The 15786-nt window shown below is 30.7% G+C and overlaps 1 protein-coding gene across 1 annotated transcript; it reads left to right on the top strand.

The window, feature by feature from the left end:
• Nucleotides 1-285: 285 nt before the first annotated feature.
• On the top strand, nucleotides 286-13423 carry LOC132713706 (tyrosine-protein kinase STK-like). The gene is made up of 13 exons (XM_060696381.1): nucleotides 286-3678; nucleotides 4541-4652; nucleotides 4862-4966; nucleotides 5135-5226; nucleotides 6248-6403; nucleotides 6738-6884; nucleotides 7044-7300; nucleotides 7922-8081; nucleotides 8720-8851; nucleotides 9600-9809; nucleotides 10266-10388; nucleotides 11129-11215; nucleotides 11551-13423. Exons 1-13 carry the CDS (start codon nucleotides 3603-3605, stop codon nucleotides 11703-11705), a joined length of 1812 nt encoding a protein of 603 aa, XP_060552364.1. The 5' UTR covers nucleotides 286-3602; the 3' UTR covers nucleotides 11706-13423.
• The last annotated feature ends 2363 nt before the right edge of the window (nucleotides 13424-15786 follow it).

Below are 15786 nucleotides of genomic sequence, written 5' to 3' on the forward strand. Positions count from 1 at the left end.
TACCTAACGTTTCATTATTGTTTCATATTTATTGTTAGTGCTGATGAAGCAATACACAAAATTAATAAAATATGCAAAAACTATAAATTATTATTAGAAAGTTTTTACAATGATTTTCATTTCTAAAAATAATAAGAAATAATATTTTTTATAAACATGATTATTTTTCGGAAGTGAATTTATTATTGAACCTTTTAAGTTTACTTTTACAGCATTTACATCTTGGCTTTGTTTCTAATCTATAACTGAAATGCAAATATTTTACTTCCGTTAAATGTCATTGAAGTGACTCTGTGCATAAACATGTGTAGAGTCTGATAGGCATCAAACGGGAATAATTTGAATTGTTCTATTCTTCCTGATAAAATAAAACAAAATGTTCAGTGACACCTCGTTTTGGTTACCAAAACACTTCCATAATAGCACAATTTGCCAATGATATTACTAATAATGACCTTTTGAATCGTTCAGTATCAACCCATCTATTAATAGTAAGAAATCTCAGCCAGTATAATAAGTGGTTTATAGTCAATGTTAGTTACGACCTTGAAGTATTTAACAAAAATACCAAGAAATATTGTAGTGGTTTTTAGTTTTGAAATACCTTCGCCTATTAGGGTAAAACTATGCTCTCATATTTTTTGCTTTAAACCTGTAATATGAAACTAATGAATGAAGGTCATAAAAATATATCCAATCAAACATTATTCTGTACTTGCAACAATCATAATTATAATGTAAAATTATAACAACCGTCGTTGTATTTTTAGCATACAATTACAAACGCTGATAATCATGGAGGTATCTATATATTATCAGACCATGGCAAAGAAACGATGGATGAGCCTTTTGCAAGCAAATAATTTCAGTTTCTTTTTTGTCTGAAAGTTCTTAAGTTTTTTTAGTATTGTTTAATGGAGTGACTTGAAAAATAATGACCTCAAACAAAAAATCATACTTCAAAGGACTCAATAATCGATTACAGTATCGATGACTCTTATGTTTGATTTTGTATTAAAGGCTTTGAGTACTTGGTTATGGTCATTAGGATTTCTAACAAAAGGAACATTTATTTACATGATTATTTACGTGTTTTTTTTCATTTCAACTTCTGAACAATTAAAACATTGTGATAATTTTACTTGTTTCACATCATTTTTAAATTATTAACTTTCTAGTATAAAAGAATATGATAGGAATAAGAGTAAAGTTTGGTGCATCATGAACCGGCTTAATATCCCAGTAGTGATTTGCTTCCGACTGTTCCATAGCAGTACTCCATCTTGTTCCTTCCTATGCGTTGTCTTGATTCATGTATTTTGTATTACCGTTCCTACTTATTTCACTTTATCAATAAATATTTCAGCGCCTTCAATTTTTGCTTCTTTTTCCCCTAAAAATTTTCCAATTCGTCCTACAAATTTCTGCACTTATAATTTGACGTAAGCCACATGTCTGTGCGGTGCCCATTCTGTATGTAATTGATTTTGAATATTTTTAGAACTGCGCTCCGTGAACAATGCTCTCCCTTGTTAGTCTTTATTGTCATATCAATACAGAGAAAACTTTTAAACTAGGTGTAGAGTTATTTCACTTGATTGATTTGCATACTATGCAAGTGCATGGGCCCTTTAAGTGTTTTATTGTATTTTCTGCTACTGTTTAATTTCACAAATTACATGTATATTGTTAATGGTTATAATGTTAATAATGTTTTTAAATATAAAAAAACTGACTTTAAATCATGTAAATTAAGGTATGTCCAAATATCGTATGTATTATATGCTATAAAGATGTTAGACATGTAATTCGACCCTATATTAATGGTTGTGTGGCCGCAAGGCGATGGTTTATTTGCATAAAAATGTATATATCAGTCATATTACCTATAAGGAATATTTACAACGAATTTACAATAAAGCAAACTTCCTTTTTTAGGGAAAATACTGAGCTTTCTTTATAAATTGACATCAGCTGTGTATATATAATTATGTAAACGTCAGGATTATCCAATGAAAAGTGACGTTACAAGCATGCAGTATTATAAGTTCAAATATTGTTAGTAAGAATTTGTGTAACAACTATTTTTATTATCATCGTAAGAAATTCGTACATTGATTTTACCTGTTCAATTTTCCCCCATTAATATCATTTGGTGACAGAGCTGCATCAGTACTCAGGGTGTAGAACTTAAGTACCAGTACCAGTACTTGGCAAATTATGCGTACCATTACCAGTACCAGTACTAGATTTTAGCTCGGTACTGCAGTACCAGTACTTTTTTTGGTGAAGTAATTAAGTATCAGTACCATTACTTTTATATATTCATCAAAGTTTGAATAAATACAGTGTCAAACAAATAATTGCAAGTATTATTCAGCAAAGAAATAAAATCATAATTTACTTTAAAGTTAACATAACATATTTACAACTTTATAGTTTTAACATACTTGTTACAAACAATATTTACAACATATATTCATGTCATATCTAATTATGTAGTAACCAGTCAACTGTATAAATACAATGCAAACATCTTTCATTTAAAACACAGCAGTCTTTTGTTGCCTTTCACACCTTCACACCTCTGTTCAATTTATACCAAAGTAAATAACAACTTTTTATGGTGCTAACAATATCACTTTTTTCACTTGAAATGGGATTATTTAGAATAGAAGAAATTAATTAGTGTTTATTTTGCTCTTTTAATAGTAAATACAAAGTAATAACAGATTTTAATAAGGATATTTTAGGGTAAAGGTTATTGAGTCTGTTTATCTTAATTTAATTTTTACTTAAAGTCTTTGGTGCTTTTTATGATAAATACTATGTTAACATTTGAAGAAATATTGCAGCAAATTATCTTTAGATTCAATAACTTACTTTTTCACAAAAATAAAATAAAGTTAATGTAATTTACAGCTTTATTTTATGAGAAAAATTGATGCTATTTTTAATTTTTATCAAAACCAAAAGTACTGGGTAATGCAGTAGCAGTACCACTTTTTAAGACAGTAATGCAGTACCAGTAGTAGCAACATTTTGTAAGAGTAATTCAGTATCAGTACAAGTACCAGTACTTGAAAAATTGCTGCAGTACGTACTGCAGTACCAATACCAGTAATGCAGCTCTGTTTGGTGAGCTATCAATAATAAAAAAAATGATGATAATTTTTGTAGAGCACAATTTTAAGACACTTTCTAACCTCTTTGACAAGAAAGGTCCGGTATTTTTTCAAACGCATGCAACAAATCATCAAAAAGAGAGCCTCCAAAAGACAGGTACTTTCTATAATGTTTTAACTAATTATGTTAGCCAATGGCTCGGTGTTATTTCCGTAATTTAACTTTTGACAAGATTTACTTAGTTTGTTACAAAACATATTATCGTATACGACAATTTATCCACGATTTCACACTAACATACATTTAGAGTTCATTAATTCAAAATTGCATTACGATGAAATTGCTAAGTTTCTGTCGTACAAATATTACACTGTGAGCAGTGTTTTACCATTTCTGTATTGACAATATGTAAGCAGTTTGGTTTTTATAGACAGAATTGTGTACTGAATGCGTTTAAAGAGGATCCGTGTGATAATATGAGTGAAGATGTTGATGATGTTCAGGAAGGCTTTGGTCCTTACACATCTTTTCAAGAAAACGTTTGTACTGATGGTATGTATATTTCAAGTAAATGTAAACTCTTGAACAGTATAGTGATATAACTGTTTTTTTATTAAGCTAACATTACTTCACTTAAACGTAACCTTATTATAAAACATTAGGTGCAACAAGAAACGATATCCTTCAAATCTTTGAAAATTTGATTTTCTTCCACTCAGTAAATTTTGAAAAATAATTTTAATTTTAACAATTTTCGAAAGGGAACTAATTTATTTGCATTTTTCGAAGAAACAGATGCAGGTTATTTCTCACCATCCTGTGCTTTCATCTGTCATTTCGGGTTAATGGACTTCTTCTTTGATCTCTATGTGACATGATACAACTTAAAGCAACGATTTGTTTTTGGACGACTTGAAGAACAAACACAAGTGGGTGTTAGTCGTTATCTCGTCCGTAGAAAAACCCACAAGATTTTGTCATTCCTCAAATAATTGACAAAGCTAAATTTGTTACACTTGTACTTAGCATGTTGATAGAGGACCATATGAAGATTATGAAACAGATCAAATATCGGTTCTGCCATAACTCAAAAAGTACAAAAGCTAGACTGATGGCTGTGTTTTGTAGAACACTTTTTGGCAATTGTGCAAGTTATTTTAATTTCTTCATCAGAGAAAAATTATGTTTGCAATGGTTACGGCAACGGCAATTTGAACATATGTATACTCTTCTAATAACTAAAAAAGGACAAATGAATGGAAACTTCAGGTATTTGTACAACCAGTTATAACTTGAATGTAAAATGTACACATTAAAATTATTTCAATATATTAATTATCCGTGTACTATGTTTACTTATATGTCTATTTTACGAAAATAAGAGTATTTAATGCGTCATGACTGTTTTCTTCAGTCGATTCTGGAGCGAAGATAGTAACAGCAATATTTGATTTTCAAAAGTTTTCTGACGATGAAATAAGCTTCAAAAAGCGAGAGAAACTTAAAATCCGTGATGATATCACAAGGTAAAAGACAATGTAATAATAATTTCTATTTGAGTCATTGGCTATTAATTTCCGAACGATTTGACACGATGCAATTCATTAAATTTCCTCAATTTGGTTGCAACGGAATAATAAAAGCATTTTCAGATTTGTCGTTTGTATCACACTTTTCGCAGAGACATTGCATTTTAATGAAACATTCAATGTTTGTATTAATTATTTCATTTCAGTGATAATTCTGATTGGTGTTATGCTGAACATTTGTCTACAGGAGAGAAAGGTTACGTTCCTATTGCCTATATCTCTCATGCCAGCCAAAAACTGATATCACAGGAGTATGAGAATCTTTTTTACTTATATATTCAATTGACTGCACCTGTTAACTATTTTCAAAATTTAAATCTTAGTTATTTTGTCTCGATTAGGTCACTGATTATTATAATACTACAATTCATATATCACACAACTTTACTGTAACTGATTGAAACCTGGCAATATTTCAGCTGGTGGTATGATATTAGCTCACACGCCTCGGAGGAATTGATGAGCAATTCGGACACTCCTGTGGGTACATTCCTTATACGTCCATTTGGCAGTACGTATCTTTAAACGTTTCGTTATGTTATACTGGTTTATGTAGCAAAAATATGAGAATGAATCACTTTTTCCGTCATTCAAATGATTAAATGCTTTAAACCTGATTAAGGTTTGCCGCTTGCAGGATAATTATTTTATGCTGTTACTGTCTACTCTCATTCAGAAATTACGTATAAACCCAAGTGGGTTGGCGAGGAGAGAGGGCTGGGTACATAAATATCGGTGATAGTAATAGGTTTTAAATCCTTGACAGACAATTTCATATATTTATTCATTTATATTTAAAGTAACTCGGGTATGTCCAAGTTAAATAAGGGTCCTGAGGGTGATTGCTTCCGAAATGGAAATGGTCAGTCAAGAGTACACACCAGTGAGCGAATGGGAAAACTTTTAAGACGTTTAAAGCTACAAGGTCCAGTAAGAATAGGGTGGCCACTATTAAGACAACAAAATAGCATCTGTCACTTTCGTTGTGAGATTTGACATAATTATAACGATACATCAGTCCACACAAAGGATGTCGTGATGCTATGTATACGTGAGTGTGGTTTCAAAGTCCCCCATCAATCACCATATTTTCCAGACCTAATCGTCACTTAACGAAGCTGAAAATACTTAGCTTCTGAGAAAAATAAGAAAAATACGTCCGTGTAAGTTTGATGAGGATACCAAGATCATTTGTCAATCCAAGATAAGTCATCTGAAAAAATTTCTTAAAAACATGAGGACAAAGGTCATCAAAAAGATGTTCACAGAATGCAGCCTCCGACAAAACACAGCCACACTAGCAGGGTCTCAGTAGTTTCCGATCCAAATCTTGAGAGGGCACAAGGGAAGGGAAAGGAGGGAAGGGACATTCTATTGGGTGTGGAAAGGAAATACCTCTGACGACAATTAACAAGATAGAACATCACAGAACGTGTAAATATAAAAACGTGTAAAAACAGTTTGGTTCCATTGATATTGTTCATTTTTCATATTTCCAAATTACTTAACACACCGTTTGCGTTAATTTTAAGGAGGACGGATGTTTGTCTTAACAATGCTGGTACCAAGTATTTGTTCAAATCAAGGAGTTGTTAAACACTATCGTATCCTGTCACAAAATGATCGACTGTTCATCAGCCCTATACAAAAATTCAGCGACATCTTTTCGCTTGTGGAACACTATAAACGTAAGTTGTTACGATATAAATTTGATATTAAGCTTTTGATATAAGGGGGTTGTTTTTTTTTTAAATGTATGCAATTCTAATTTCTAACGTAATTGAACAAAATTGCTGTACATATTATAACAGGTTTCCAGATTTGATGCAAATGGATGCATATAAACGAGAATGTGTATGAACTGATTGTTTGTAAATACAGTTACTATTTTATGGCAAAAGAAGAAAACGTGACTAAACATATCTTTCTCTGTTACTGTGTGGCGTATTGTAGCAATCTGATGACACATGTTGCCATTTTAAGACTTTTTGTACTGATGCACTGATCTTTATTTTGTGACAGGATTTGCTGATGGTTTGCGGTGCAAACTAATGTATACAATTCCGAAGCAAAATCCAGTTGTTTATCCAAGGAGAATAGAAATTGATAGAAATGCGATTGAACTTAAAAATTCATTTCCTGTCGGCAACTTTGGAGAGCTTTTCAGTGGTATAATTACTGTTCTATGTTTAGTAAATGCAATGAAAGTAAATATTTAAAATACTGGTCAGATAATTGTAAAACAACAAAAAATATAATATATTTAGCCGCAGATTGATATTGCCTATTTTAATTCGTTCTAATTATTTCTATATTACCTCATTACAGGCAAATTGTTCAATACATTAGATGTTACCATCGTGACAAAATGCAAAAGTGAACAAGGTCCATTTTTAGAAGGAGCCAACTTACTGTTTAAGTTTCGACAAAGTGAACACTTTGTTAAAATGATAGCTGTCGTCCTTGAACCTGAACCATTTATGATTGTACTCGGGGAAACGGTCAAAGACACGCTACAAAGTAACCTCAGAAAAATTTCTGGAAAAGTGTTATCTCTTAAAACATTAACCAGGATGGCTTCAGAGGTATGTTTGAAAGCAAAACAAATAAAGTAATGTAACGAAAGATAACAAAAATAAAGTTAAATCCATAACGATCGTACGATGATTTTCACTTTGTTTCAGACTTCATTCACAATAGATATAATTAAAATAGTTTGGGATTCTATACATGTAAGATTTCTAGATCAAAGGCAAAAAACAAGCATTTATAATTTTGATGCTTGTCACAATTATCATATCTATACCCTTTATATAAACATGATTGGACTTTTATTTTAACCAAAACATTCAAACGATTAAGACTTGAAAAGAGTACTTCCCAAAATGACTTTTGTTATTCTATATCGTTTTTTGGTTCAAGTGTTTTGGTTTTGAAACATGAATACTATTTAAGGCGGATTGATCGGAACAAATTACGCTAATCTCACATGAACAAGGCTAAGCCGAACCAAGTCTGTAATTTCCACTAACAATGTATTTATTTTATTTTATCTATATATTTTTTATTATCAAATATTTAAACAATTCATTGAAATGTTCCTAATAATAACAGGTTTTTTGCCGTTAAAATAATTGAGGTCGTAGAAGTACTGATTATTTTTTAAATAAACTGTTCGTGGAATGTTCTTTTCATTTATTTAATAGATTGCTTATGGCATGGCATTTCTAGAAGGTAGAAAAGGTATTGTCCATGGCAATTTGAAAGCAGAAAACGTTTTAATTTGTGAACATGATAAACTTAAGATATTGCACCCAAAACTCATAAAACTTATGAAAAGCAGTGAAAACGACAAACATAGACAAGGTAGGAATTTATAGTCACATGGGTGACGTGATATTTATGATGGGTGTATATTTAATACTGGCACCGGAGCTTTGCAGAACGCATTATGAGACACATTACATAATTTGTTTTATTTCTGTAAATGCTGCAGAATCCTTATTTGTTCTATTAATGTTTCAATTACGATATTCTAAGATAATGCTAATGTTCAATAATTGAATAACTCCTATGAAATGAAACAGTTTTTGTCTATATGTTTATATGAAGACTGTAGCAAACGTTCTTGCATGGCACCAATTAAAATGTGATTTCTACAACTACATCTGTTAGAAACGTTTCAATGACACTATATAATTATCACTTCCTGTAGATATATAACTAATTTTTCTAGTTCAAAAATTTAATTTTAATTGGACGTAAATAGAGAGACAATTATAATAACTTATCATTTATCATTTTTGATGCAGTCAAGTGCAATAATTTTCAAGTTTGAATTAAAAGTGGTGACAAAATATGACACATTTTATTTATTTAAAAATGCTCTTATAATGAAAATGAAATAGTGTTCATCTTTTGAGTTATTTTCGGCTTTGTGACTTTTGATATAGCTGAGTTTCTATATTCCAGTTTAATATATATTTTTAATATATATTTATCAGATGAAATTGAATGGCAATGGACGGCACCAGAAGTTACAGCAAACGAAAATGCATTAAGTACAAAATCCGACGTTTGGTCGTTTGGAGTTTTGATGTATGAAATGATCACTTTTGGGGAAGTTCCGTATTCAGGTAACTTAAGCACTGTTAAGTGTTGAGAATTGAGTACCACTCAAGCCGGTGCTAGGGGGTGTAAGGGATGTTAAACTTATTCATTATCCCACATGTACAGACTCAATCAAATCGAGTCTGCGATTTTCATGTAATTTTCTTGTGATAAATACTTCCGAGGGATCACTTTGTATCCAGATTTTTAAGAGCTTTTCATAAATACAAAGTCAGAAGAACTGTCAGACAAAAAACACAGCGCTGGAATCGTCCACGTGTGCGTGACTCGATCGGTAACAGACAATGACTGTCAAAATGACTCCAAGTATTTATGCTCATTTAGTACGAAAAGCCTTGATGGAAAACCTAAAAATCACATTCTATAAGAAAAATAAAAGTACAAAAATGTATCTTTATATTAACATTTTGTACATAATATAGTCAAAAGACCGATACTTCTCTTGAAAATATTGATAAATTCATTAATACTTACCAGTTAACTATTGAGTGTGTATCTGAAAATCATAAATGCACAAGAGGGATGTCGAATTTTAAATTAGCACTTGAAATGTATGTAATTACTAGTAGGACAACTCATTTTTAAGATTGCACACTGCAAAGGAAAAAAAACACATTCAGCTTGCCTGTTTTCATATCTATTTTTATTCCATCATAGATATTTCTTTAAAAAAAACATTGCTCTGTCTAATTTAGTAATGTCACAATATCATAGTAGTAACATAAAATAACTTTATTTGTGACAATCCTGCAGGTTTTGATAAGGAACCTGTTGAACGTAGTTTATCCAAAGGACATCGACTACCAATACCCAAAGGAAGATCAATGCAATGTCCTGTCGAATTGTATAACACTATACTTCAATGTTGGCATCAGATTCCAGAATGTAGACTAACATTTGAATTCCTTGGAGACCTTCTGCATGGTTTTACAGACGCTGTTGAATCTGAGTCTCTTCTAAAAGGTAATGCTTTTGTTAGTTCTCCGATTTAAAATGTACTATATCTGTAAATTTCAGTTATAAACCGCATACATGAATGAGCTGAATATTGAATAAATGTAAATTGTTGTTTTTTTCCCTTATTTACCATGTACACGCATTTGCTGATAAGTGAAGTTTTGGCAATTGTGTTCTCTTTGTCTCATTTGTTTGCAATATTTGAATATATTATTGGTAAACCATTGCTCTTGGAAGACTTCATCTATAGGGAAAAAAAAGTCAGTTTCTTTGTTATATTTCTGGCTTTCAAGTATAAATCTTTTCGTTGCAAATGGAAGGATCTTTTCTGTCACAACTGCTTTCCACGTTTTCATAAAAAGTTAAAGGTAACGATCTAATTTTATTGAACACTTTCTATGCCTGTCTATTTTAATCATTCTGATTTAGCATACATAATTAATGTACATCTAATTGTATCAGATGACGGGTCGAAGTATATGTACATGAGTGGGACATTGGAGAATAAACAAGAAGAACTGACGGAAATATCAGAAGATTCAGAGGAACACATTTATGTTAATGCAAACAATGTTAAAAAGACCGGTAAGCTGTTATAACACGCTTTGAAAATATTTTAAAGCGATTGCTTTATTTTTTTGATCAATTTGGTTGATCTTGTTGTACAATTGTCACACAATTTCGAGGCTTGTTTGTGGTGTAAATTTAAAATAATTGTTATTGTTTTTTTAGGGGCGGGGGAGTTACGCCGAGTTAAACGCATAATTGTAGTCATATCATTGCGGCTGATCCGTCTAACTGGTTTTACAGGAAAACTAAACGACTTCTCCGTAATAAAATCCTTGCATTCTTTACCAAAATATTTTTGTGTGAACAGTATATTGCGATGATGCAAACATAAGCAATATGAAGGAAATGTAACTTACTATAGAGAATTTTACGCTGACATAAGAAGTCAAGAAGTCAAGTAATACGAAAGAGAAAATCTAAATTTATCAATTTCGGTTGCCACTTAATGCTTTTCTTGTCATATGTAAGGCTCCAAAATCAGTTTGTCTTTTCTTGAGTTTTGATAACTATTTTTTTATGATATACATGTATAAACATGTGCCGTGTATAGAAGAAAATCATGAAATGTCATCTGACATGTGTGTAGAATAACTAAAATATTAACACCTAATAGTTAAAAAATTTTGCTCTGAAACATCAATAAAAGCAGAGGTAAATTTTATGAAACTGTGTTGTGACTTAAACAATAAGTAATTTATACATATTACTTCCTCTTAAAATTTGCAAGTGAATATCTCACGTTGTTTTTACTTCAGTTGTACATAAGGATCAAAGTACAAGCAAAAAAAGTGTTGATATAACTCCAGGATTCAATGTAACTGCCTTGTACGATTACACAGCAGGTATGAATTTCAAAGAGTTTGTTTAAATCTCCGACGAATGTTTACTGAAAGACGTGTGACAATTGTATGAAAGAATACCTCGATAGAGATGGTTTGTTTATCGAATATTTTTCATCCATAGCTCTGAACGTTGCTAGAAAACCGGTAAGATAAAAATCATATGTTCAAGTTAGGACAAAAACAAGATCGAGGTTATGTATTTTGAAAGTGACAGTTTAAAGTTTCATAGTATATACTATTAAAAGAGAAGTACAAGATGCAGTTAACAATTTGAGATTGTAATAAATTTGTTATATTTTGAAAATGAATATTGAAATGTGTTGAAATATTTACAGGGGACGATGACGAAATATCTTTTGAACCGGGCGATATTATAACAAATATTGAACCAATAGATGATGGTTGGTGGGTAGGGACAACAGCAAATGGAGCACGTGGGATGTTTCCTGCTAATTATGTGGAAGTCTGTGAAAACGCTTACTCGAAATAGCAAAATAATAGTTATAAGACATATTTCATTTCAGCGATAACTCTGATTGGTGTTATGCTGAACATGTGTCTACGGGAGAGAAAGGTTTCGTTCAAATTGCCCATGCCAGCCAAAAACTGCTTTCACAGAAGTATGAGATACTTTTTTCATTTTTATATTCAATTGACTGCACTAGTTTCGTTCAGAGATGTTAAGAAGTTAAAAAAAACGTATTTGACAGTTTAGACAATTTAAAATATTGTGTTAAAGTCGAAGAAGCAAAGAGAAGTACAACAGACCAAGCATATCTAGTATACATCCGAAACATTTTCGGACGTATAATAATATTATCCCGATCGTCCGACTATTAACAATAGTGTGTCTGTTTTTTATTTTTTAAACTATCTAAAGAAAATTTAAAATATTTGACAGAAATGTTTTTTATTATTTGTAATAAAAAATAAAGTGTGTAGGCTTGGGCTTCTTCAGATAAAATATCATTCCAATTTCGTTTTAGTATAGTTTTCATTTTTATTTAAGTTCATGGGTAAAAGAGATTACCCACTCTGTAATTATTTGTTTTAAATAGATTATATCATTATTACTAGTATTCTGTAAGATGCCTAACTCAACTAAAGAGCATAAATTGATTTTTATACATTATCATGATATTTACAAAATTTTGATTCGAATTTAGTTATGCATTAAAGTTATTTAAATAGAAAATAACAACTTGAATAAAAACTTATGCGACAATGTCTTGTCAGTTGTTATCATAGGGTAATGTATGGTTCAGATAAAACATGTTTCGGAAAATTTTGGTATCTTTCCTATTTGACACATTATTGTTGATTCCTCAAAACATTACATTTGGGTGTATATTGCTAATCGGTTATTTTGTTCATGTTTTTTCCCCGTCATTTGTAGACTTTACGATATGTATTTAATGTCTATGTCTTTTAATATTTATGTAATTTTATAAAATATTTAATTTAAAATGTTAAAATGTATATAGGTGACTATGACGAATTACCTTTGACTCGGGCGACATAATTTCATACATAGATCCGGTAGATGAAGATTTACTGATAAAAACAACAGCAAATGAAGCAAATGGGAGTTTCCGGTCAAAATGTGAATGTTTGTGAAAACGCTTAATATTCTGAAGTAACAAAATTATAGATTTGAGAAAATGGCAATATACCAAACACTTACAAATAAACTTAAGACCGAATATATGTACTCGTTATTTAAGATACATCGCCTGCGGATGAATAGACAATGAATTTCCTTTTCATGCTTTTAATATTACCTATTATCTACATGTATATGTTTTTGTATGATTTAAAGGTTTTGCAATTGATTTACAAGTGAAAATTACGTTGTCTGCAATGGACTTTGTAGGCTAAAATATACCATACTAGTAAATGGACCAAAAGTGAGAAAATATTTCTTTTAAAAGTAAGGAATGGAATGAAATTTGAATATTTTTGATAGTTAAAAACACATTATATCTTACAACTCATTAAATACAAGTCGTTTCATAGATACTAGCGGGATTTACAATATAATAATATAACGATTAAAGTGAATTGGTCTCTAATGGAAGACATTTAAACAAATTAATAACCATGAAACATAACATCAAACCACGAAAGAATCACATTTAATAATTTTGTATGTTGAAATAAGAGACAGAAAGTCACTTTTTTCACATCTACTGAGTCGTTAGGACTTTGTTTCCAATTCAATTCAATATCTTTATTGTACAAGAGGCCTCCGGCCCATACACAGTGTATACAATATACAATACAAATTGGCAATACGAATTTCTAATACAATTATAAAATACAATCTGAATATAAATTATTCAAAACATTTAAGAAAATTATCCCTTTCTTTCATTGCATAATAAATATACATAGCAACATTACGTATCAATGACTCGTCTTCAGTTGCCATCAAAGAGTAGAACTCTTGAACATTCGGATAATGATAATAATACAATGGTATATAGTAAGAACGTAAATTTGCATATAAAGAACACACAATAAGAAAGTGATATTCGTCCTCTAACATTGATTCACAATACATACAATCACGATGTTCTCTATCAATATTAAAATGTCTACCCTTTTCAACCATTAAACAATGTGAAGAGCTTCTAAAACTAGCAAAACATTTTCTATATTTGTCAATATCTATAACAGAAAAATATTTTTCACTTTTAAAGGTAGTCTTAAACATAACATAGTGATTTAATTTTACATTTTCTAGACACTTTAATTGCCAATTTTGCACAAACTGGTCTTTAAGACGCTGTTCATATTGCACTATAAATAATTTAGGATTGGCTACAACCTGTGCCTCCCATACGTATCCAAATCCATTTTTATATAGGTTTAATCGTATATCAGTTACCCAATTTTTGTATCCGATACTGTCATAATACATCAGCATTTCATAACATAAGCGTGTATATCTACATGTATCGCTGGGGAGGTTTATAAGTCTCAACCAAAATCTAATACAACGTTTTGCAGCAAATATATACATTGGGTATCTGCCCAGATCGCCAAGAATAGCGTTATTACAAACAGAAATATTGACATTCAAAAAACGTTTACAAGCATATAATTGTACAGTTTCTATACATTTATTGTCTTTAAGACCCCTGTCTTTAAGAACCCACAATTCTGATCCATATGCTACTTTACAATCAAAAATCTTAAACAAATGTTTTATGTGGTAAACAAGAAATATGTTGAAATGAAGTGAGAATATACAAAAGTGCTTTTTTCTTTTTAGTGGCCATAGCTTCAGCCATTTTGTACAAAGATAATCTGTTACTAAAATATATTCCAACATATATGAAATCGCTTACAATTTCTAATTGGTTACCATTATACTGCAATTTTTCTCTTTTATATAACTGACCACCTCTTTTAAATACAAGTACTTTAGTTTTTTCAATATTAACTACAAATTTACTACTAATGCAAAATTGTTGTAACAAGTTTAGCTGTTTTTGTAGATCGACAATAGTATCTGAAAGTAATGCTATATCATCAGCAAACATAAGTAAAAATACTTCAACAATATCAGGAAAAAGTTGGATACCTCTGATATCATTTTCCACCATTAAAATATACAATTCATTAATAAACAAAGCAAACAAAATTGGACTCAAACTACAACCTTGACGAAGTCCTATTGGACATTCAAAAATATTTGAAAGATTCCCATTTGAACGTACACATGATTTAACAGAAAAGTATATACTTTGAATTGTATTATACAATTTACCCTTAACTCCATCTCTTCTTAAAATATCGTATAATATTGTGTGGTCCACGGAATCAAAAGCCTTCTGAAAATCTATAAAGGCTACATATAAAAATCGACGTTTCATATTAAAATACCTAGAGACAATTGATTGCAATACAAATGCGTTATCAATAGTACTATATCCGGCTCTGAATCCTGCTTGGGATTCAGAAAGTTTATTAAAAGCTTCGGCGTAAAAAGTAAGCCGTTTAATAACAATTGTAATATACACTTTACTAAGTACATCAAGAAGTGCAATGCCCCTATAATTATTGGGATCATTTAAACTTCCTTTCTTATGTAAAGGAATAATAATTGATGTTGCCCAACTAGTTGGAAATTCACCTTTCGTAAAAAGTCTGTTAAATAATTTACGAATATACGGTAATAGATATTGAATACCGTAGGCAAGTTGCTGCGGCAAAAGATTACCACCCGAAGCTTTAGTAAGTTTAAGTGATTTGATACTTGTCAGTATCTCTTCATAAGAGATATCAGAATTAAATATCAACTGCTCAATTTCATCAAAATGTGTGTTTAAATCTACATCTTCTGAGCCGGTTTCACTATGCTGATTTGTATTAGTATTAGAAAACAAATCTCTAAAATGATTATACCAGTCATCTAATGATATGTTAGATTCAGTTTTAGATTTAATAAGTACACTATTTATTTCCAGAAATTTATACTTCACAACAGCAGGTGTCAAGTGATGTGTGGCAGCTGTAAAAAGTTGCCCCGTACTTCATTTCAGTGTTGTTATATTTTTCTGGTC

The sequence above is a fragment of the Ruditapes philippinarum genome, unplaced genomic scaffold (genome assembly GCF_026571515.1).
Source record: "Ruditapes philippinarum isolate M1 unplaced genomic scaffold, ASM2657151v2 ctg838_1_1_1_1, whole genome shotgun sequence".
In the NCBI taxonomy this organism is placed as follows: Eukaryota; Metazoa; Mollusca; class Bivalvia; order Venerida; family Veneridae; genus Ruditapes; species Ruditapes philippinarum.